General features: G+C 39.4%; 1 protein-coding gene across 1 annotated transcript in view; it reads right to left on the bottom strand.

Moving 5' to 3' along the window:
* nyap2a (neuronal tyrosine-phosphorylated phosphoinositide-3-kinase adaptor 2a) overlaps nt 1–26,015 on the bottom strand; it is a 55,774-nt gene extending 29,759 nt beyond the window's left edge. The window contains exons 1-3 of the mRNA XM_007233522.4: nt 24,540–26,015; nt 18,717–18,943; nt 4,926–5,239 (exon numbers count right to left, since the gene is read on the bottom strand). Coding sequence (XP_007233584.3) covers nt 4,926–5,239; nt 18,717–18,913 — 511 coding nt within the window. The 5' untranslated portion in view covers nt 18,914–18,943; nt 24,540–26,015. The remainder of the gene's footprint in view (nt 1–4,925; nt 5,240–18,716; nt 18,944–24,539) is intronic.
* Between the last annotated feature and the right edge of the window lie 243 nt (nt 26,016–26,258).

Raw genomic sequence — 26,258 nt, 5'->3', positions numbered from 1 at the left:
CATAAAAGATGCTTCTGCTACTTTTAAGTTGTATGTCTGGCTGCATTTTGGCTCCAGTGGAAACAATAAACGGTAACAGAGAGACCAACAAGACACAAACCATACATAGGCAGTTGTACTAAACCCTTAGCTCTGTACTGTATTTTAAATACTATATATATATTTTTTTATTATATTTCTTATTTCTATTTCTTATAGAATCAATGTGTGAGAGAAACCAGTCTGTTAAATTTGTGTTATCTGATTTTGTCAAATAAAACTACTCAAAAATAGATTTCGAGCCATTTTAAATTTTTGATGTTGTCTTTAAAATGTTATTTTTAAATCTCGTCTCGTCTCGAGATACCCCTAAAACCCAGTACCGTGGCTCGTCTCATGATATTAGTGTCTCGTCACACACCTACTAATACGTACTGATACCGATAAGTCATCTCTATTTTCTTCAACAATCAATCATATCTATTATGAGGACTGCCTTACTGCAAAAGAAAAGATGTTAAATAAACATGAGATTTTATACAATAGTATACGAACCTAAGGATATGTATCACAATACACTGGGTATGGTTTAATATTTTAAGATACTGTCACACCATAAAAACAAACCATCATATAAAACATTGATCAGGGTTTAAATACAAAATCTAACACTTTTACAAATGTTTTTCATGTAAACCATCAATTTGTTGTTTTTTTTTGAGAATTTTTAAATAAAGTTGTGATGAGATCCCATGCGATTCCCACCTCAGTGCAGAATGACTGTCAATGCTGGAGCAGCATTAGGCACTAACCACGCTAAGAGCTAGCTCTTTCACCATCCAGAGGTGAGTATATTAGACTGTAGCCTGCACGTTTACCATGTTAAAATAAGCTACATGGGATGAACCAATAGCTAATATTCGCATTTACGTCCCGTTTTTATGAGAATTACAGTTTTGTTTACTTAGCTTAGCATTATTTAATTAAGTTACCCCACCACTACCACCACCCAGCTGCGAGACCTGCTAAATTAGAAGCAAAACATGGCAACATCTGTTCCTTACTAGTGTTGCATAATCCAGTGCGCCTTATGTATGAAAATAGACCAGAAATTAGACGTTTATTGATAGTGTGCACCTTATAGTGCAAAATCTGAAATTCTCTACAGCACTACTGCAGGGTTAATTAAACTAGGTCAAGTGTAGATTATCTGGAGTTGATGGCTTCATGTTCGATCCAGTTATATATAGACCATAGATTCTGCTGCCACCATATGAACACATGGGCAAATCAGACAATAGGTACCAACAAAAGAGGAGAAACAGAACAGGAAGAGAACAGGAGAGCCATGGCTGGAATTTTCTAAAGGTAAATGAATGCACTAAATGTTGTAAAAGAGAAATGACAGAAAATGATAAGTAGAGTATCAGGAATTTAAACAAACAAAAAAAATTATAAATGAAAAGATGAGAAGATTGTGGCAGATTTGGTTATGAAGACATGAACACAAATACAGGGTAATAAAGTGTGTGGGTGAGAGATAAGTGGTGTGGGTGGAAGGAGCTTAAGGAACGAGGGAGAAATGAGAGAGAGAAAGAAAGAGAGAGAGAATAATGCTCAGCTGTTGAATCCTCCTTCAGAAGGATAAGACGGTGCCCTCTGTGCACAAGTGAAAATGCCAGACAGCCTGTAGGCAAAGCAAGTCAGACCCAATTAGACTGAATCAGCATCTCTTTCTCTCTCACACACACCCGCACACACACAAAACATACACAAACAGCCAAACAACAGCAGCAGCAGCAACGTGTGAAGATCCTCACCAATAATCTGTGTATAAAGGTCACGCTTTAAGAAATGCTTGTATTTTATAATTCAGTTCTAAAGACACAGGTTTAAAGATTAGGCCCAGCGCTCTATACGAGGCTAATTCCTCACAGCCCTGACTCTGGGCTCTGTACGAGCTGCTCAGCTCTGAAGCTAATAACACTGAGAGATTACAGGCTCTACAGTACACAGGCCATGATGAAAGGATGTGTGTGTCTATACAATCATCACTACCCTCTCTCTAAAGATGGCTTTTAAAACTGTTGAACGTATAACTGCAAAATTAGCTAATTATCTAATTATCTAAATTATCTATGTCTTTATGAAGCTTGTTTTGTGCACTGGTGTGAATTCATGTTGGTTCAGGAAGTTGGATCCCCAAACTAAAAAGTTAGGAGCATGAAATTGTCCAATATCTCATGATACACTAAAGCATTATGAGTTCCTTTCACTGGAGCTGCACGTCTAGGTGCTTGTTTTTATACACCTGTAACCAAAGATCACCTGAAATCAGTGATTTAAATGGGTGAGTGAATACATTTGGCAAAATAGTGTTTTACAATAAACACAAAACTTTAACATTATTAATTTGTATTGATTTAATTGATTGATTGATCATAGGCCTTTTTTTAATATAGTGGTGTCTAACACATAATGCATGAATATTACACAGATATTTTCAGCTGGAATTCATGCGTTCCAATAGGATTAATTTTGCTATCTGTTCCCTCATCTTACCTACCACTCTTGCTTTTAAGTCAAATTCTATCAATGAAGAGTAGAGGAACTTTAAGCTTGCTAATGGTTTAAAAATAGTGATTTTTTTTTTATATGGGCAATGCTATGCCTCTATTACTAGCATTGTAAGCTTGTTGGAAGAATCAGCTTAATGCACTGTATTTTGGAATTCTTTGGGTTATTACACATTTTCATGTTTCATATTTCACACCGGATTTCTCCTTTAATATTCTAAATTACTTGCATGTGTTAATGGGTTAACATTGACAACACTCGTCCATATGACACTGTTTAGCTTAATTTTTAAGGGTGTCTATCACATTAAAAGGATTTCAACATTCAATAACTAATAGAATAGTTATGAAGCATTGTTGCATAGTAGCAATTCAGTGCAGGTGTAAGAATGAAAATATGTGTGTGTGTGTGTGTGTGTGTGTGTGTGTGTGTGTGCAGTGTGTGTGTGTGTGTGTGTACAGAAAGGAGGGTGAGCAATTCTTTAAATAGTCTCTCTGTCTCTGAATCGAGTGAAGTTCTAATTAAGTACAGCAGATCCACACAAACCGCTCACAGCACACTTTACACACAACCTATTACTGAACCCTGCTCTCAGCAGTGTGCGCCTGAATGTGAGCGTGTGTGTGTGTGTGCACGTATCTGTCTGTGAGACAGATTTTCACTTTAGGTAATGCGTGATACCAAAATACATTGAGACTTCTGAGACTTATTTTACACAGAGTAACAGACATGTTATAATATCTTATCTGTTAGTGTGTGTGTGTGTGTGTGTGTGTATGTGTGTGTGTGGGGGTATGAAATGCCTTGTCCGTGACCTTGTAGCTGAGATGCTGTTTGTGAGCAGTCGTCTCTGTTATGTTGTGCTTCCATCTGAAGCTGTCAGTGCCAATACAGCACGCTGGCCCAGAACGTTGCCCACGGCAACGGCTGCCCCCATTCATAATGACACCGAGGCCAGCAGGCGACCAATCAGCATGCCCCGAGAGGCAGGGATGACCAGTCACAGGAGGACACAGAGCTGATGTCACTGTGTTCTTGGAACACTGGATAGAATTTTAGCTGATTTTTTCTTTCTGTGTGTGTGTGTGTGTGTGTGTGTGTGTGTGTGTCAAAATGTGTGTTAAAACGAGATTGTGTGGAAAGTAAGACATTGACCATGACCATCAATGTCATAACACAACTTCATATCTACTTCATATCTGGTACTATATATTAAACATATTTTTGTGTTTAATATACAGTACCATATTAAAGTTTGGATACCCCTTCTCAATCAATGTAATATGAATAACCCTGACCTAAACCCAGAAGAATCTAATATTCTGGTTTGTTTTTGTATACAGAATAATTCTGAAATTGTTTTAATATAGTCTTCAATAATAAATTTACAATGTAATACATCATTAAAAGGAAGAAAACACTTAAATTGAGAAGTCCTAATGTTTCACGTCCTGCAGAACTGGTGCAGGACACGTATGTTTGCTTGTGGTTTTCAGCATCAAGCAAAGAATTATGACCACCTATTTCTTTCTATGCCCATTATCCTTTTTTTTTCAGCATCACTGATGGGGCATATAGGACACTTTGTAGTTCTATGATTATCTGTTTCTCTGTATACTTTACTATTATTCTCCTTTTACCCTGTTCTTCATTACTCTGAACACCACAGGAGAGAAAACCACCACAGAGCAGCTACTTTTATTATTATTTGGGTGGTGGATTATTTATTCTCAGCATTGCAGTGATTAGCACTGATTAGCATGGTGGTGGTGTATGAGGTGTTAGTGTGTGTTGAGCTGGTTGTACAGTGAGTGGATCAGATACAGCAGTGATGAGCACTGATTAGCATGGTGGTGGTGTATGAGGTGTTAGTTTGTGTTGAGCTGGTTGTACAGTGAGTGGATCAGATACAGCAGTGCTGCTGGAGTTTTTAAACACTGTGTTTAATCTCTCACTGTCCTCCACTCTCTATTACACACTCCTACCTACAGCTGGAACACCCTGTAGATAAAGTAAAGCCAGAGACTGAAGCTCTGAATCTGTTGCTGCACAGTTTGTTTTGGTCATTCTCTAGTCCTTTATTACTGCCCACAGAACACTGAGGTGTTTAAAAACTCCAGCAGCACAGCTGCATCTGATCCACTCGTACCACCAGCACAACACACACTAACACCTCATACACCACCACCATGCTAATCAGTGCTAATCACTACAGTGCTGAGAATAATGGCCCATGTGGGGTCCTGAGGTGGAAGAACAGGGTAAAAGGAGGATAAAACGGGTCAGGGAACTACACTGTCTCATATATGGTCAGTGAGTTTTTCAGTACATTTGTGAGCAATGTTAACACAGTCAGATCCAGAACTTACCGTCACTCTTGTCCGTCTCCTTCCCGCCCTTCCCCGTGGAGAGGGTGGCGTTGACGGTTTCGGAGGAGGTGCTGAGTTTGGTGTTGGGGTCTCGTTTGGGTTTTGGCGGGGGCTGTTTGCGTAAGGTGGGGCTGCCGCCTCCTTCCTCCTCACCCCCTCCCACCGAGTGCAGAGACTGGGAGCGCACGGTGAAGCCTGGCCCACTCGGGGGCGGGAGGCGGTCCAGCGGTGCAGGCATGGTCATAAAACCCATACGGAAATGTTTACCTGCATACGCCCCACCATCAGCCATGCTTCCCACGTCCTCACCCATCCTACAGAGACGACCACACACAGCGGGAAAAGAGTGAGAGAAGAAGAGAGCACATTTTTTAAATATAATATACATCACACAGGTTATAGGTTTAAGACAGGTTATATAAATATATAAAGGTTATAATATATACACTATACATTATATAGGTTATATTATTATTATTATTATTATTATTATTATTATTATTATTGGTGTACATATTTAGTGTGATGACTGAGCCAATGCTACAGTCTATGTTAAAAATATATCTATCTATCAAAGCTTGGCCAAAACAGACAAAGAGCTGTTTAACACCCACTCACTCATATTTGTCACATGCAAGTTTGGGGGAAACCTGAAATGCAGTCACAGCACTACAAACACAGATATTACATTAAGTTTTCATTCCTCAAAATTCCTAAAATAGTTCCACACTGCAGACTCTGATATGTTAATATTTGCATTTGTGCCTCAGGAGGTGATTAATGTCTATTTAAGGATCTTAGAGGATGGCAGAGGATAACTCTAGAGTAGCAGAATACAGGACCAGAACAGAATATAGGTTTTACACTATTATATAGGTTGTATACTATACTATATGTAGGCTACATGTTATAAAATATACATTAAACAGGTTATATACTATTATTAAGGTTATAGATTATACACAGAAGATACAACCAGAACAGCAATATACAAAATAACAACATTCATTAAAATAGTAGATTACCCGATCCAATAATATATGCTAATTCTTCTGATTCAATTAAATTTGTGATTTATACACTGAGATGACAAATATCATAGGACAAGAGACTAATGTCATTGTCACATGTATTAGCTGTGATCGTGATCGGCAGCATCTGGCTAGAATTGTCCATGTGAACAGATAAACAACAACAACAACATTCAAGGCAGGAGACCCAACACACATACATACATATATCCCACAGCTTCCCTGGGACATGCGAAAATCAGAGTTAATTGTATAAAATTGTATAACATGATATAGACAGATAATGTGTTTCATCACTATAGAATTGTTACATTACAAATATTAAAAAGCTTATATTTATGCCTCTAATTCAGAATTTTAGGGTTCATCTGTTCTATAGAAACACTATAAGTAAAATGTTAGAGTCAGTGCTATTTTTCTGACCATCCATCTACTCACCCATCCATCCATCCATCCATCCATCCATTTAACCCATGTATCCATCCATTGATCCATTAATCCACTGCTCTATTTCTCTTTACTGTCATTCAGTAATACAATTCTGAGCTTTTTGTCTGAATCTGAAGGACATCAGTTACTAACTGGTCCATCAGAAATTCAGTTAGCTTCATCTTTCATTCCAGAGAGAAAGAGAGAGAGAAAGGGATGAGCAGCTGGGAGGAGGAATGGATGCTCCATAAAGTGATGTCACACTCCCTCTTGGTGACACATGCTCTGTCTATGGGAAAACTAATCAATCTATAAGGGTAGACAGGATTTACTGTAGCCACAAACGCCCACATCTACACCCACACCCATATACACACACTAATGCACACACAACCTAATCAAGTCAGAGAGTGTGGCGTCCAATAAAAGATGAGCCAGTGTCTTCTGTCCTCCATTTCAACTCAGCTCTGTCTGAGTAATATATTTATTCCTCTCTTATTGTGATTCTATAGAGAGAAAGCATTGATTTAAAAAAAAACTGTGTGAGTGAGATCATATTGTGTAGTAAATCTAACAGGAAATATGTAATTGGCTTTAGTGCAACATTATGCAATGTAAAGTAAAAGAGGGCCTTTGATAACAGTAGACATGCTAAAGAGACATGAGAAGTGAAAAGGTACTTTTAATGCAGGTTAATATACATAAATTGCTGTGTGAAATGAACATGTGTTTGAGTATACAGTATGTTTTGTTCAGTTTGTTACAAAATGTATAAAATACTGTAGAGAGCAATTACATTTTACAAACCTACCAGACCACTCTGTTTTCAGAATGACAATAGTGTTTGAATAAAGATAATGTTTTGTCCCCTCCCAGTTTTGCTATTACTGCTTTAGATTGAATAGAAAAAAAATTTAGAGACTGCTGCCTCTACATAAAATAGTACCGCTCCGAGACTGTACATTACACCGTACATTTAAAGCAATGCACAACTGAAAACACTATAAAGCGCACAGGATTATATTATATTTTATAAGGCGTGCTATCAATGAACGTCTATTTTCTAGGTGCATTAAGCTACACTAGTAGCTGGGTGGTGGTTGGATGGAAACTAAGTTAAGTAAACAAAACTGTAATTCTTAAAAAAACATTTTCTTTTAAAGTCAAACGAGCACTGGATGTTAATCTACACAGATTTCTCTTCTGAAAACTCTTTATTTGGGTGAGTAAAGTGCCTTCGCATGCTAATGCTGCTCCAGCAGTGGCAGCCAGAGTAAGCAGCAGGCTACAGTCCAAAAACACTCACCTCTGAATGGCGAAAGAGCTAGCACTTAGCATTTTAGCAGCTTATGATAATGCTGCTCCAGCAGTGCTAGCCAGGATTAGCAGCAGGCTACAGGCTACAGGCTGCCACCAAAAGAGCTATCACTTAGTGCAGTTAGCAGCTAATGCTAATACTTCTGCAGTTTTTGTGCTAAAGAAACTTCACTAAAACTCCTGTATAACTCTGTACATCAGCAGAGTGGCTTTACTGCTCCTTAATACCTGACTGATAAAATTCATACATAAGGTGCACCGGATTATAAAATGCACTGATGTTTTTTTTCTTAAGTTTTCTTTGTATTTTCTGACGAATACCCCAGCACTGTTCCAATTCTAGATTGTATAACCACTTAGGAACACCACTGCTACCAGCTTGAAACCAGAGCAGCCACAAAACTTCACAGCAAATACCCGTGATATCATAGCAACAGCATAGCAACCACCAAGCAATACATTTGTAACCACATGAGATACTATAGCAACCCCTTAGCAACAGCATAGCAACCACCTGAGATACTATAGCAACCACTTAGCAACACCACAGCAAACACTTAGCAAACATTAAGTACCCAACACCATAGTTCCCTCCAGACATACCAACACCATTGTGTCCACACAGCAACACCCTTTCTAGATTCATCACATGCCTACTTATTACTCCTATGCATTGTACCATGTTTATCACTGTTGTGTTAATACAGTATCAATTGTATTTTAGCACACAGGTTATACATACATTTTGGTCACTTGTTATGAAGCCATATTTTCAGTAACAAAGCTTGCAGTACTGGCTTACACTAGGAATGGGCATGAGGAATTAAAAAAATAAACAAGTTATATAACCACAGATATTCAGTTAAGTACTATCTTAAATTTGCAAAAGGCAGAAAAATTAAAGTTTTTATTGAATGGTAGTGTTGCTAGGCTGCTATTGATATCACTAGACAGTCCACTACAGTGCATTACAGCAAGGTCAACAATCGCCCACTTGTAAGGGCAGGGATAGGATAAAACAACAAAAACAGAACCTGCAGGAAATAAAGTGCTGTATAATGGCTCACAGGCAGTGTGAAGTGCAGCATCTGCTTCAAATATAGGATAGGTTTTAGTGGATAGTGCTTAGAGAAAGTAATTGAAGCACTTCACTTATGATCGACTTTAGCGTCATGCTCAAACAGTTCTACCTCCCTACAGCAAGAGATACGCAGACAAACCTTATAAATGCTTATTATCATAAAACTGAATTAAATGAACTTTAATCAATATCACGGTTAAAATATTTTAGTTCTCCATGTTGTTTTCATGGATGGAACTGGATGTAATGGCTACTCTACACTGTGGTTTGTTTATAAGGAGACATTAGGTATTAAATTAAATATTAGCTGTAGGGCTGGGTGGCATGACCAAAATCTTTTTTCACAATATTGTTAAGATTCTGGCAGAGAAAGGGTGAGAGAGAGAGGAGTTCACAAGCTCTGTGTGTAACAGGGATGTGGCTACGTGTCTCACAGGGCAGCTGTTCTTAAAGCTTCTTCTGCAAACTTGGAATTCTTTTCCATGATCTGAATTAGTCAGATGTGAAAACTGCCCGGCAGTCCTTGTGGAGCCTGTGTGTGCTAGCCTACTCTTGTTAGCCCAGTGCAATGCGTGTTATGTATTATTGTGCATAAGATGCCTGGATGAATTTTAAATGCTTATTAACACAAATAAAAAAATATGAAGTAACAGACATAATAATACCTGTTTGCACTTATAGTTATAGTGTTGTGAGGCTAATGACTTCTCATTTGTCCCACTGTACACTGTCACACTGATATGTGAGTCAAATCTGATGCTCATTTGTTTTGTGCGATCAGAGTACAATATCAATTTATGTACAACTTTAGTTTAACCATGTTGTTCAATGCAGAACATACTTTTATAGTAGTAACCAAGAACTAATAAATACAAACTTTCATGGTACAAGTGATTGTGAGAAATCAATGTGATAAAGTCACAAATCACATTCCAGTTTAAACTGACACTTTCTGGTTTGCTCTTGAGTTTCTTTAACACTAAACAACAAGCCAACAAACTATACATACACTGTATTACCAAATGTTTGTGGACACCACCTTTAATAATTGCATTCAGCTCCTTTAAGGTGCACTCATTGCTGACCCAGATGTGCAAATGCACACTCACAGCTTGTCTCATTCCAGTAGAAAATATACTGCCAATAGAATAGGATTCTAAGGCCCCTATTTTAGTGATCTATAGGTGTGACATCAGGGTATCATAAGTGAACAAAAAATATGCCTTATGTGGCTATAAACTCGCAAAAGGAATCAACTAATTATCTGGCCACTGCGCTCCTCCAATGAACGTTGCCTCACTTTACCAAACATTCACACAAAGCAATACAGACTGTTCTCATACAGAGTTCCCCAATGGTGAAACAAACTACCTTCCACTACCAGATCAGGAGAATCTCTCACTATCTTTAATAAACTCCTGAAGACAGAGCTCTTCAAAGAGCACTTACTCTCCTAACACCTCTAACTAACTACCTTCCACTACCAGATCAGGAGAATCTCTCACTATCTTTAAGAGACTCCTGAAGACAGAGCTCTTCAAAGAGCACTTATTCTCCTAACACCTCTAACTAACTACCTTCCACTACCAGATCAGGAGAATCTCTCACTATCTTTAATAAACTCCTGAAGACAGAGCTCTTCAAAGAGCACTTACTCTCCTAACACCTCTAACTAACCACCTTTTACTACCAGATCAGGAGAATCTCTCACTATCTTTAATAAACTGCTGAAGACAGAGCTCTTCAAAGAGCACTTACTCTCCTAACACTTCTAACTAACTACCTTCTACTACCAGATCAGGAGAATTTCTCACTATCTTTAATAAACTCCTGAAGACAGAGCTCTTCAAAGAGCACTTACTCTCCTAACACCTCTAACTAACTAACTACTTCTAACGCTTTTGGCGTGAGTCTCAGCAGGGGATACTGAGCTGTGCACCAGCAGGTCATTTAAGGGAACAGCAATGTTATTAGATTTTTTGTTAAGGTAAAAGTCGGGTTTGCGTGCTTCAGCGCATGTGTGTGTGTTTTTATTAAATAGAATGTGTAGCTAACATAGGAATGGACTTGACGATTAACTTCCAGACCACTATGCCCATCAGTGTAAATTTATTCCTAAATTCAGCCACTATTTTAACGGCACGGGAGCAAGGCGTGAAAATAGACTGTTGATGCGGTGTAAGATAGGAATAAGCATTTTGATGTGCCTAGCGTAGGGTGTAAAACAGGGCTCTAAATAGGGTCTCTCATAAGGGGTATAAAGCCCCAGCTCCCCTTTGCAATGATGGTGATCCATCCAATACTTTTGGGATGAGGTGGGGTGGTTATTATGCAACCTCACTAAAGGTGTTGTTACTTTAAATCCTCACAGCAGGGCTACAAAATATACTTAAAAAGTGCATGGAAGGTTACTTTGACAAAAGCAGGATAATCTTGTTTTAATGCCCTTGTTTTAAAAGAAACAATTAATAAGCAGGTGTCCCAATACTTTTGTCCAGTTTTAAAAGGCTGTATGCTGGTATCTATCCTCTGCAGGAATGAATGCACACGCTGCCGCTGTGGCACACAAACCACTGGCTGTTAGCTTAATTAAAATGAAAGCTGTAATTATCATTTAAATCTGACGAGTCATTGCAGTCACTCTGCTGCCGTCTGCTCTGTATTAACACACACACACACACACACACACACCTAGATCTAGATTATGGTGAAGTTCTAAAGCAACTGACAGAAACAAAACTTGGTGGGTAGCTCAGCCATTGTGAGATGTAAACGATTCAAGTATCTGGCGTGACATAAGTAAAACAGGATTATCACTGTACCTGACACCGACTATTCATAATCCTGCCCCACTGCATGTGCTTCCCATAGTGTATCCCATTCTGACCTGTGCTGTTGTGTTATTAGTGTCATTTGTAAGTGAAATATAAAAAGAGAAAAGTTCCAAAGCAATTTCAGCTGATGAAAGAGTTCCAGAGAGGTTCCACAGGCCAAGGGCTAGGATCAGGACTGGGGCTAAAATTAAGTCTAAGATTAGGGCTAGGGCTAGGATAACAGCTAAAATTAGGACTGGGGCTAGGGCTAGGATTAAGGCTAAGATTAGGGCTAGGGCTAGGATAACAGCTAAAATTAGGACTGGGGCTAGGGCTAGGATTAAGGCTAAGATTAGGGCTAGGGCTAGGTTTAGGGCTGGGCCTAGGATTAGGGCTAGGATAAGGGGTAGGGCTAACATTAAGGCTAGGAGTAGGGCTGGGGCTAGGGCTGGGTCTAGGATTAAGTCTTGGATTAGGGTTGGGGCAAGCACTGGGGCTAGGGTTAGGCTTATGGTAGTGATGTGAAGATTCTAGGAGACCTACACTGACAACAGAGAGGGAGATCAGATACTTTTAGTAGAATAAATCCTTTAAAACAAGTAAAATTAGAAATAAATAGGAAATAAGTCAAATACTTTTATAAAATTCTGTATATAAATAGCTCAATGTGTGTTTATAATAAGAAGGCAGCTTTGTTAATCATAATGCCCTACGCAGGCTGGGACCTTTAACATCACATATGATCACAACTCTTAATCCATAACAAGCATGGCTATAATGTCTAATCTTGTTCATAATTTGTTATAATGAGTTATACAACCATGTAAACCATGTAAAGCCTCTTGTGAATAAATGTGTTCACATAAGGGTTTATAGACAATACATTAGTAAAAAGTGTAAAAAGAAAAGAAGATGCTGGCGATTAAATATGACATATATATGATTACGTATATGTGCATATAGAACTATAAAGCTGCTTCATGAGTGTTAAAGATGCTGAGGATTATATACGGCTGTGTATATAAATGTGTGTGGTTGAGTGTGTGTGTGTGCATCTGTGTGTGAACCTACTTCCAATGAGTGTTGAAGACGCTGAGGATTATACACAGTTATGTATGTACGCGTGTGTGTATAGAACAGCTGTGATGTGTGAAATACTGTGTGTTGAAATACTGAGGACTCTATATGTTCGAATTTTTAAGTGTGTGTGTGTGTGTGTATAAGTGTGTGTGGTTTTCTAGGGGTTTATAGATGCAAGGGATTATATACAATTGTGTACATGCGTGTATGTGTGTGTGTGTATAAGCACGGGATTGGTTATAGAGCAGTTGAACTTTGTTTCTGTTTCTTAAGAGTTTTATAGATGCTGGGGTTATATATTATTGTGTATATTACTGTGTGTGTGTGTGTGTGTGTGTGTGTAAGTGTATGATTGGTTATAGAACAATTGAACTCTGTTTCTGCTTCTTAAGAGTTTTATATATGCTGGGGATTATATATGATTGTGTGTGTGTATAAGTGTGTGTGAGTTTGTGTGTGTGTGTCCTTAAGGGAAATGGTCTAAATATAGAGAGGAAAAGGAGATGAAGACCAAGCCCACTGTTGCCATGGAAACCCTGTCTCTATAGTAACGTTCCCGTCCAAGGCTGATGAGGTGTGACTTTGACCCTCTCACTGCCGGTGTTTACATTGTGTGTGTGTGTGTGTGTGCTGTTTGCCATGCAGACCTCAGATCAGCTGTTCTGAGGCTCCTGCACTGCGTCCACATATTAGCATACTCTTCTGTAGCATCCGCTATACAGACTTTACCATTTTATAATGCATTATATGGCACAAATAACATCCTTTTTTCAGGAGACTGAAAATTTCTGGAGCCATTTCTGAACAATATCTTTTGCATTTCTGTTTCCAGTTCTATCTTTTAAAAAGCGCTCCATTTTTATGCCAAACTGTGTGTTTAGACCCATAGCTAAATCAAGCTGCATCAAAAAGTCGAGAAAAGCAGTGAATTAATCTAGTCTAACTCAGTAAAAAAAGACAGTTCTGGATAATGTCCAGATCTGATTCTCCACATATTTTGCTGAGAAAATGCTCTTAATTAGCATCACTCTCAAACGCCCTGAGAGATTCTGTCAACAACAAATTGTACTTTTATTAAGTTTTCTTAGGTTCTAAACTGTCTCACTTCTTAACCCCCATTTTTCCCTATACACTCCTAACCTTTTGCCCCTCACCCTTATCTCTCACATCTCTCCTTTGTTTAACATAAGTTGATAGAGACACCCCCAATGATGACAACCCCCACATACTCCTCCATAAACCCTTACCCTTTCTCCCCCTGCTGTGTTCAAAGCAGTTTCTCCTGTATGTAAAGTCCTGCTAAAATGTCTTAGTAGCTCAGTCTAGTTGAGTCTCGGTCAGAGAGTCTCACACAGACAGTAACAGACAGACAAGTCACATGGACTAGTCAGGCGGACACAGAGGGAGCAACGACCAACTAAGCTGTGCCCGTGTAGATTTTCCGTCTGCACGAGAATAAACTCAAGTCCACTCTCAAGCTGTCTCCTGATTCCTGATTCTGACTCCTGATTCCTGAAAGCCGAATTTCTAACACCCCCCTGTGGACTATGACAGGACCTTTTTAAGTTAAAGATTCCAGGTAAGATCCCCAAGGCTACCGGTTGCAAAGACAAACAGCATGACCACCATGAACATGCTGATCAACCAGCTTTACCACACTAACTCAAGATCTAGCTCATTTTCCAGCAGGGTAACTTTGAGTCAGGTACTAGCATTGTGTCCCATGACTAATAAAATGATGTCCAAAAGGCTTCACTTATCTGTTTTTTTTTTAACCACTTGTCAATTAATTTCTTTGTTCATACAGACAATTCTACTCAGAAACTGCCGGTCACGATCATTACTGTAGTTTGAGGAAATTTTATATATGGAATATCCATCCATAAGGCACCCACTTGCCCCAACTCCCATAACCAACCCTAAGCGTACAGATGCTATCCACAGGGTCTCAAACTGCTGAAGATCTGCTGCTAACGTCTCAGAGGACACCTTCATGTATTAACCCTTCAGCAATATTAGACAGGTGGTGTTATGTTATGGCTGATCATTGTAAGAAGTCACTACAAAGAACTGTCCTCTCTATTTTTAGACATTTATATGGCATATGTATGTGGCGTGTGTGTGTGTGTGTGTGTGTGTGAGTGTGTGTGTGAGTGTGTGTCTCCCCCCTCCCCTCAGCACAGCTGTAGAGGCTCTTCACACTGTAATGGGGGATAAGTGGGGTCCTCTTCATGCGAGTGAAAGAGAGAGGAAGAGGGAAAAGAAGGGCTGATCATTTTACCAACAAGAGAACGAGAGGAAATGGGAAGGGAATAAAGAGATGAAGAGGAAGAGGATAAGAGTGACAGAGGGAAAGAGAGATGATGAAGAGCGGCTGCAGTGAATAGGAGTGGAGGGAAAGGGGAAGAGTGAGAGGAGAAAGAGTGAGAACAGAGCTAGTGAGTGAGTGAGTGAGTGAGTGATTGATTGATTGAGCGAGAGAAAGAGTAAGCAAGGAGTGAAGGACGAAGAAGAGTGAGAGACAGAGTGAAGGAGGAAGAGATAGTAAAGGATGAAGAAGAGAGAGAGAAGGACTGAAGTATAAAGAGTGAGAGAAGCAGTGAAGGACGAAGAAGAGTGAGAGAAGTAGTGAAGGATGAAGAAGAGTGAGACAAGGATTGAAGTATAAAGAGTGAGAGAAGCAGCGAAGGATGAAGAAGAGTGAGAGAAGGAATGAAGTATAAAGAGTGAGAGAAGCAGTGAAGGATGAAGAAGAGTGAGAGAAGGAATGAAGTATAAAGAGTGAGAGAAGCAGCGAAGGATGAAGAAGAGTGAGAGAAGCAGTAAGTATAAAGAGTGAGAGAAGCAGTGAAGGATGAAGAAGAGTGAGAGAAGGACTGAAGTATAAAGAGTGGGAGAAGTAGTGAAGGATGAAGAAGAGTGAGAGAAGGACTGAAGTATAAAGAGTGAGAGAAGCAGTGAAGGATGAAGAAGAGTGAGAGAAGGACTGAAGTATAAAGAGTGAGAGAAGCAGTGAAGGATGAAGAAGAGTGAGAGAAGGACTGAAGTATAAAGAGTGAGAGAAGCAGTGAAGGATGAAGAAGAGTGAGAGAAGGACTGAAGTATAAAGAGTGAGAGAAGCAGTGAAGTATAAAGAGTGAGAGAAGCAGTGAAGTATAAAGAGTGAGAGAAGTAGTGAAGGATGAAGAAGAGTGAGAGAAGGACTGAAATATAGAGTGAGAGAAGCAGTGAAGGAAAGAGTGAGAGAAGGACTGATGTATAAAGAATGAGAGAAGCAGCAAAGGATGAAAAAGAGTGAGAGAAGGATTGAAGTATAAAGAGTGAGAGAAGGGGCAAGGATGAAGAAGAGTGAGAGAAGGACTGAAGTATAAAGAGTGAAAGAAGTAGTGCACGATGAAGAAGAGTGAGAGAAGGAGTGAAGTATAAAGAGTGAGAGAAGTAGTGAAGGATGAAGAAGAGTGAGAGAAGGACTGACGTATAAAGAGTGAGAGAAGCAGCAAAGGATGAAAAAGAGTGAGAGAAGGATTGAAGTATAAAGAGTGAGAGAAGGGGCAAGGATGAAGAAGAGTGAGAGAAGGACTGAAGTATGAAGAGTGAAAGAAGTAGTGAAGGATGAAGAAGAGTGAGAGAAGGAGTGAAGTATAAAGAGTGAGAGAAGGAGTGAAGTATAAAGAGTGAGAGAAGTAGTGAAGGATGAAGAAGAGTGAGAGAAGGACTGAAGTATAAAGAGTGAGAGAAGCAGTGAAGTATAAAGAGTGAGAGAAGTAGTGAAGGATGAAGAAGAGTGAGAGAAGGACTGATGTATAAAGAGTGAGAGAAGGATGAAGAAGAGTGAGAGTAGGATTGAAGTATAAAGTGAGTATAAAGAGTTAGATAAGGATGAAGAGTGAGAAAAGGAGTGAGGGAAGACAAAAAAATAACAGAAAGAATGAAGGAAGAACAAGTGAGAGAGACGGAGTGAAAAAGGAACAGTGCGAGAAGTACTGAAGAAGAAAGAGTAAGAAAAGGAGAAGGAAAAAGAGAGTAAAGGCGGCAGAGTAAGAGAAGGAGTGAAGGAAGAACAAGAATGAAGAAAGTGTTGCAGCTATCTGGGCTATCTGTGAAGCAGGAAGGAAGAGTAAGTGGGAAGGAAGGGATGAAGAGTGAGAGGGGAGTGAGAGAGGAGTGAGAGAGGAGAAAGAGTGAGAGCAGTGAGAGTAGAGTGAGGGATGAAGAGTGAGTGAAGGATTGATGGAGAAAGTGTTGGGGGTGTAATAGGCTGTGAATGCTGGAGGAAGAGGTGCAGACAGTAATGTGAAAGGGTGATGAGGGAAGAATGATATTAAAGACCAATGAACTGGAGCAGAAACACTGCAGGAATCAGATTATAGTGAGATGACTGTGTGTGAGTTTGTGTGTGTGTGTGTGTGTGTGTGTTATTGGTTTACATATCTGTCAGGGAGTCAGTGTTAGATATGCAGGTTATAATGAAGACTAGGGAGTAAAAATGAAAATGAAGATACACTATGCTGCCAAAGTATTCTCTCGTCTGTCTTTTCACAAATATGATCTTCAATGACACACACACACACACACACGCTCACACACACACACACACACACACACACACACACACACACACACACACACACACACTTATATTCTACAGACTATTTTTTCTTCTTTTTAATTAATAAAGCCTCTCAAAATTCTTTCACTTTGTTGAGTTCAGTAAAGTCCAGTCTGATTCTAAATGGTCATCTACGGGTTCTATATATTGGCCACACACTACATTTACTTACATACACCCCCCCCCCCCCTCTCTCTCTCTCTCTCACACACACACACAGCAGAAGCTGATATGCGTGTATGAATGAGTGTTGGTTTCCATTGACTGAATGATAGCGTTTCTGGTATCCTGCCATTTCCTCATCGATCTCTTTAGCTGAAACTATTACACACACACACACATTCATGTATTATGTGTGTGTGCATGCATATGCTTTGCTCTGGTTTTGGTTGAAAAAAACTACATTTTCTGCCAATTATCATCCAGTTTTCTTCACCAAATCACCTTGAAACATAATTATATAAAGCTGCTTCATTTTTTCATCACTGCTCATGCTTCTCGAACGCGATCATACTGCAGAATGAATCACACTGAGGAATTTCTTATTCATCTTTGCAGAGGGGAAAACATCTGCAGGGTCAAGATCCGGAAGGAAAGTGTCTCCTACCAGGAGACTCTAATGCTGCGTTACTTAATATCACAACCAATCCCCAGCTTCCACCTGCCTTTCAAATAACGTGACTAACACGCTATCTTTGCTGCCTGCAGCTGCTGACGTTTATGTGGATTTAGATCATGTCGGTGTGTCTTTGGTATCGTGAGGACACAAAAAACACGCCTTGAGCAGCTCGACATGCGCAAAAGGCATGTACTAAGTCTCTTAATTAATCATGGGGGTGTTTTGGCCGTAACGTGAAATAAACCAATCAGTGTGTCACTTGTCATTCCCTTAAAGAGCCAGGTGTGCTCTGACTGAAACATATTTTTGCCCACTGCTCATAAACTGTACACTGACTCCCCTTTTGGTCAGGCCAACACAGACGTAAGATTATTATTAATAAAGTCTGCTTTATATGCAGTAATCAGAATTAGCTTCTATGTAATTAGTAATAAGTAAAATGCAAAAAGTATGACTCTACAGTAACCACTACAATGTCTTTTGCAATATTGTCTTGTTATATAGTCTTATATCCTTAAAATACATACGGGTTTCTTTGAATGGAGTCCTCAGTATAAATCAGAGGAAACCTCTAGATCCACTTGTGCTCCATCCATGAGTACCACATTTATTCATTAGCGTGTTATTGTAGCGTGCTCAGCTAACTCGCATGGACGGTGGACGGAGTGGTTTCATGTGCATTACATATGTTCCGGCAGGGGCGGTTAATGTGGGCGGGGTTTGCCAGGTATGAATGGTGCCTAAGATATGCTACTAATACGGGTTGGATGACTGACAGGGTGACAGCTGTTTATGTGTGTGTGTGTACGTACCTTTTGATGGCCTCGTCCTGACGCCTCTTCTTCTGGCTCTGCTCCTGCAGATAAGCCCAGTGTGTGTGGTTGCGGACGCGGTCACTCTCGCGGGCGATGTCTGAGGCGTTCTGAATCACCAGCTCATCGTAGGCCCTTAAACCACTGTCCTCAACGTACTGCAGAAACCGTACACACTCATCCTCACTGCCGCCCATCCTTCAGCACTGCCGGCCGAGAGAGATCGCCTGCAGTCACAGAGAGAGAGAGAGAGGGAGATTTAGTATTAAACAGATGTACATCAATTTGTCCAAACTTTTACATTAAACTAAATGAATTATTCATTTCTTGCCATCAGAAATTACGATTTTATCTTTGATACATTTAGAACCAAAAATATTTAGACAGTGACGCAAACCTCATGCTTTGGGCTCTGCATACCACTGCACTGGATTTAAAATGAAGTGTGGGTCTGATCAGAAATATAGTGGAGATGTTTGGATTGGCCAAATCATCAGTTTGCTACATTCTGGTAAAAAAGAGCACAGTTGTGGGGTTGGGAACTCAAACAGGACAACAGTGGGGAATGATTACAGAATCCTTTCCATGGTGAAGAAAAACTCTTCACAACATCTACCCAAGTGAAGAACACCCTCCAGAAAAGAGGTGTATCACTATCTCAGTCTACTCTAAAGATAAGACTTCACAAAACAAACACAGAAGGTTCACCACAAGATTTAAATCAGTAATAGAAAGGCCAGAGTAGACTTTACAAAACACATATCTAAAGAAGCCAGTCTAGTTTAGGAACAGCATTCCTTAGACAGGTGAATGTAATATCAGCCTGTACCTAAATGATGGGAAGAAAAAGCTTGAAATAATGCTCACCATATCCTCTCTAAAATAGTGTAGGGTCATGAGGATGCAGGGCATTGCTTCCAATGGCAGAAGAAGACATAAGAAAAAAGATGAATTTGGAGGTCTACAGGGATTTGGAATATTCTGCAGTGACCGAGTAAATCAGATCAGAACCCGATCATGCAGCATTTCATTTCTTTCATACCTAAGGGTAGAAAGAGCCAAAAAACAGCAACAACTGCAGTAAAGGCAAAGCAAGGAAACCCCGGAGAAAACCCTGTGTTTAGTGATGTTTATGTATTATTATTTTTAAACCCTTGAAATGAGGAGGATTTGTAGAAAAAAAGTTGTAATTCCTAAAAGCTTAATAGAATATTTTTTTCAACCCCTTCAATTAAACCTGAAGTCTACACTTCAATAACTTTTCGGTAGTTTTATTGTTTTAAATCTAGTGTAGTCACCAAATCAAGAAGATTGATTCGCTGTTCAAATATTTCTGGATCTAATCGTATATATGATTTAGTTTATTGTTGTTTACCTCAATACCTTTTTTGCAAACGTGAAAAATAGCCACAGAAAAAGGAAGAAAATTAGTGTGCAGTACTCTCAGCATGTGCTTCTGTTCCTCTGAGTGTGTCTGCCAGTGTGTGTGTGTGTGTGTGTTTGCATGTGTGTGTGTGTGTGTGTGTGTGTGTGTGTGTATATGCATGTGTGTGTGAGCAAGAGAAAAACTGTGTAGATTTTCAGCAGATTTGCTCATCCTGTTAGCTCCAGTGTGAGGCACAGACAGACCTGATTGGCTGAGGCAGCTCAAGCTGACTCTAACACCCACACGCACTTTCATCCTCTCCCCAACATTACTCTCTCATTCTCTCCCTCCCTCCCTTCATCCCTCCCTCCCTCTCACTATTCAGTTCCAGTTCTAAACAGTACTTCTGGCACATCTGCAATATTACTAAAACACATTCAGCACTTTCTAAAGACTTAAAGTATGTATATTGAGATGGCGTGATAATCACAATATAGAAAAGTGAAAAATTACACTGTAAAAGAGTTATACTGTTATAATCACGCAGCTCTGGCCTGCGCAGTGCGCATACGTGAACTCCTTGTCCGTTAAATTAAAAGCTCCATACATTACTCTATTGCTGTAGATACGGCTGCCAGGCAAAATTATGGAATTTAAGGATGAAATAAGGAAGTACAGGCACTTACAACTAGGAATTGTTCTTAAAAAGGTTAGTTTTAACTGCCTACTTATTCAAAATGTGGGGTTAAATTCTCTGTTTATAACGACAGTTTATGGTGCGGGTCTTTTGCTGTTCATACGTGAGTATGTTCTGCATGTAGCCTGCTGCTAACCCTGACTAGCACTGCTGGAGCAGCATTAGCATGAATCTGCTAACTGCACTAAGCGCTAGCTCTTTCGCCATTCAGAGGTGAGTATTATCAGCCTGTAACCTGCCGCTAACCCTGGCTAGCACTGCTGTTGCAGCATTAGCATTAATCCGCTAACCGCGTAAAGCAATAGTATATAGAACTGAAGCCTGAGTGTTTACCGTGTAAAATAAAAAAGCTGCATGGTACAAACCGCTAGTTGATATTGCTTACTGGAACAGTCAGGGTTCCTCAGTGTAGTGCTGTCAGCCATGGCTAGTGCTAGCTGTTAATGCTAATGCTGCTGCACCCAGCCTTGGTGGAAATTTGAAAAGCTTACTGTAAATAAACAGAAGCGCTTTACTCTTCTTTCAGAAGAGAAAACTGTGTAGATTAACATCCAGCACTCGTTTGACTTTAAAAGTGACAGTGCAGTACTGATGTGCGTGATGAGGATAAGGTGCTATATCTCTCCACAATATCAGATTATAACATTCATTAGCACAGCAGTTACTGAGGTAGAGAGCATAAAGCACATTTAGTAGAATACAGTATATAGCAGCACATATAGATAGATGGGTATAGATGGGTATACATGACCTGTACGCCACCAAAGCAATGAGACCTTACCCTACACAGCGATAAATATAACCATGTGTATTTTTGTTAATGTTTATGGTTTATGGTGTTTGTGTGTGTTGCTGTGTGTAATACTAGGAATCAGTGTCATTTAATCAGGAGGTAAACTGAAGCTTTACTAGAGTACCATCTATTCAACCTTAAATTGATTTGCTTTTCTTTAAAACTCTTTATTTTGTTTTATGTATAATTTTTGTTGTAGTGTAATGCAAATAAAAAAACACTAGAAATATTCACTTTGTCTAAACCCTAAAACACCAGTATTTTTTTACATTATGTTCTATTCTACTGTATTCTATTCTAATAATCTAAGTTCCAGTTGATTTTCTATTATATTTTAATTTATATTATTATATTCTATTTTGATACTTTAAATTTCATTTTATTCAGTTTTACTGTAATACTATTTGTTATTTTATTCTATTTGTCTGTATTTTATTTTAACCTTCCATATTCTATTATAATATTCTTGATTATTTTCTGTCTTTTTTATCACAATTTAGAATAACATTGCCTTGTTTTACACTCTATATTACCCTGTATTTTAAATTAATTGTTTACAGTTTAAGAGTAACTTTGTTCACAGTTGCTTAAATACTGTTTATCAGCAAACACCATTACCACATACAATGTGTTTAAGCATGTTTAAAGAAAGGGTAAAGAAAGACCAGATTTTTTTTAATTAAACTCTTATAATTATACAATCACTGTATTTTATATTAACTTTGGTGCATTTAAACTATACAATTAATCTATCTATTTCTTACGCAAGTTAAAATGGGGGGGGGGGCCAAGCTGAGTCCATATTTTACAGTTCTACTCTCAGAGAGAGAAAGAGAGAGAGAGAAAGAGAGAGAGAGAGAGAGAGAGAGAGAAGGAGAGAGTGAGAGCATGCATGTGCACAATTTGTGTCCTTCAACTTTAGTTTTAATCTAAGTCACAGGTCAATGTTTTATTTAACAGTGTCTTATAATAGCATCTGATCTCATTCTCTCTATTTCTCTCTCTCTCTCTCTCTCTCTCTCTCTCTCTCTCACATGATTCTCTTGGTCCCTCCACACATCCAGTTCTTTTTTCCTCATTTAGTCTTTCCATCCCTTCCTCCCCTGCATCCTTGTAATCTCTTCCCTTTCAATCTCTCTCTCTCCCTCTCTCTCTTTCACTCACACACACACACACACACACATGCACACACACACACACACAGCTGTATTCTATAAACGGAACGTGAGGCGAGTGAGCTCTGTGTATCCAGGCAACAGTATCCCGGCGTGTGGGGGTGACATAATGCATTAAGCGGGGGGTTCCTAATTCAGTGATGAGCAGGCATTTGTTCCGCCTCACACTGGTGAGCGTGATGCCCGCATTCTCTTGGAGTGTGTGTGTGTGTGTGTGTGTGTGTGTGTGTGTGTGTGTGCGTGTGTGCGTGTGCCGTTCATCTAAAGCGGAAATGTGATATCCCATTCCCTTGTGAGTGCGTAGCTGTAAATGGGAAAGAATTAGGTTTCATCAAGTGTATCTGTGTGGTGTGTGTGTGTGCATGTGTGTATTGTGTAATGTGTGAGAGTGTTTATGGTGTGTGTGAGAGTGTGTGTGACTGTGTGGGTGTGTAGTGTGTGTACTGATGTGATGTGTGTTTGATTGTGTGTTAATCCCAAGTGTTTAATTCCATTCTGTGTAGTAAAAAGAGGGCGAGATGCCAAGTTCTCAAAACCACACACACACACACACACACACAAAATGGGTCACGGACAAACCACATGACCACATGACTATTTACCTGTAAAGTGAATGGAAAATTCTAGAAAGAATCCTATTCTTTTCTATTCTGTTCTATTATTTACTATACTATTGTTTTTTCATTCTATTGTCTTTTGTTGAATTCTGTTCCATTCTATTTCTTTCATTCTACGTTCTATTTCAATAATATTTCAATCTGTTATTCTATATTCTATTTATTATTCTATTTTTTAGTCTATTGTAATGTTCACTATTCTATTATTATATTCTGTACTTTATGCTTATATTGTTATATACTCTATTCTGTTCTGTTCTTTTTTATTCCATTCTATTTTACTAATATTCTCTTCTATATCCTATTCAATATTTTATTTTTATTTTTTTTTTATTCTTTACAAATTTATTCTATTCAGTTCAAATTGTTTCCATTCTATTTTTTATATTCAGTCCTATTATATGCTAAATTATTACAGTCTAACTTTTATTCTAAACTATTCAAATGTATTATATTCTATGCCTTGTTTATTATATAATGTTCTATTTGTGTCAGTTTTATAATTATATAATTATGTTTATTCTCTACTTTACAGTCCTATTCTAATCTTTTTGTATGCTATTATATTCTGAAGGACACTTCAGTTTTAAATAAGCAGAAGTGAAATATTTACTATTTAACATAAATTCGTTTTCACCACTTTGTGACAGAACTGGTTTGTCATTCACTATGCCACAGACACCTCCATGGCTGTGTTAATGTCAACAAAGAGAACTTAAGTGACTAGCTCTCACACACACACACACACACACACACACACGAACACAGACAAGTGTGTTTCTGATTCTCATACCTGGTTTGTTATGTTCACAATATCACAACAGGACCAGGCAAACAAATGACTTTTAAAAGAATATATGTTCATAGCGTCGCTGTCATCTGTGTGTATCTGTTTTATTTTATTTTTACTGTGTTAAATCTAAGTTGTTCTTTAGATTATGTCAATACTGCATGGCCAACAGAACTACTCATTAATAACTTTTATAAATTAACAATATTAATACATGTACAGTAAATTCCAATCTAGACCCTAAGAAATTTTATACAATCACACACACACCATACAATGACATTTATGCTGTGGACAGAACAAAAAACATGGCTCACCACCACAGTGTGTGTGAGAACCAGGACACACAAACACACACACACACACAGAGGAAAATTATACTCACTGCGCTTCGATTTCTAAGGCACCCTTCCTGCTCGAGTCTGCTGTTAATAAGGTGTATGTGAGTGTGTTTGCTGTCCTTAACACTCAACACCATACGGCAAGATCCTCCTCCATGTACACACTTGCGCTCACACACACAGCTGAGAGGCAAGCCTGTCGATGACTACGCAGCCCAGAGGCACCACACACACTGTCGTGAGGAAGAGGAGGATGACTGGTGGGAGGAGGATGTCCATCTTTGGTGTCCCTTTGTGCTGAAAACATAGCATACAAAAAAAACATAGCAGCTTTCTCTTCCTAATTTATCTCCTGAATGTTCTCCAGAGTCTTCCTCCAGAGCAGGCAGGTGTGGGCCCGTCTTCACCCCACCTACAGAGTCTTTAGCTGGGCTGCTGGAGGGCCGCCTCCCCCTCCACTCACCACTCAGCCCCGGAAAGATCCACACCTCTCTCCAGCTTCACCCACATCTGCTCGCGTTCTCTATACACACACACACTCATCGGTGGAGGCATGCGTGTGCGCATGTGTGTGTAGTCAGTGTGCTGGCTGGCTGCAGTGTATCTCCTGCTGATGCTCTGATTGCTCCGATTCTTCCGTTCCTGATGCCACTGCTTTCGTCACGCACACTCTCACGCTCACCCACACACACACTCACTCTAGTGGCTGCTGCTGCTGCTGACACGCTCACACACACCCCAGTGAAGGTCTCACACATGCAGTAGCGCTGCATAAGCAGAAGCAGCCAGCAGAGAGAACAGACTCTGCATCTCTCTCTCTCTCTCTATGCTCTACTCTTCCTTCTCTCTTTACATATAAACTCTCTCTGTATATACTGTATCAACTGCAGCTCTCTCTCTCTCTATGTTCTGTAGATCTCTATGTTCTATGATGTATCTACCTCTCTCTTTTCTCTCAATATCCCTCTCTTTCAGTTCAGTTTAGGCTAGTAGGACAATATTGGCATGAGAGATACATATGAGATAATGGAATACACTATTGCCAAAGGAATTAACACTTGTGAATTTGTGAATCTCTTTCTCCACACACATCTTCTTATCTCTCTTTCTACTGGTATAGTCCCTCTCTCTCTTTTCTATACATTTACTATATCTCTCTCCTGTCATTCCTTTATTCTTTATCTCCCTTCTGTGTGTGCTCTATGACTCCTTCTCTCTCTCTTTCTCTGTATTCGTTTACCTCTTCTCTCACTTTCTCCAGAGATGCAGCAGATTACAGCCATTACACGAGACAATGGCAATCCTTTACCTTCTTTTCACTGCCAAAGCAAATTTAACCTTACCACCCTCTCTTCTATTACCTCTCTGTCTCTACCACTTTTATTTCTTTCTTTCTTTCTCTCCCTTTATCTCTCTCTTTCTTTCATTCTCTCTCTCTCTCTCTAGCACCATGGATAGCTCCAAGAGAGCAGACGACTGGAGAGAGGAAGGGAGAGACTGTGAGGAAGGTTAACTATGACAGAGGCAGAAGGAGGGAGAGAGGGAGGGGTATTTGCCTCTCAGGGATATTTGTGTGTGTGAGAGAGAGAGTGAGTGAGTGAGAAAGATAGAGAGAGAAAGACAGAGAGAGATAGAGAGAGTCTAAGAGGACAACTCTCACCCAGGGGTGTGACCTCATTCTGCGTGATGCCATCACCACAGCAACCGGACTCGGTTCTGTCTGTTGGCAAAATACTCAACAGGCACCCGGGAGAGTGTGTGTG

Source organism: Astyanax mexicanus, chromosome 18, assembly GCF_023375975.1.
Source record: "Astyanax mexicanus isolate ESR-SI-001 chromosome 18, AstMex3_surface, whole genome shotgun sequence".
Taxonomy (NCBI): domain Eukaryota; kingdom Metazoa; phylum Chordata; class Actinopteri; order Characiformes; family Acestrorhamphidae; genus Astyanax; species Astyanax mexicanus.
Note: the sequence above shows the minus strand (reverse complement) of the source record. Positions and strands in the feature narration are given on the sequence as shown.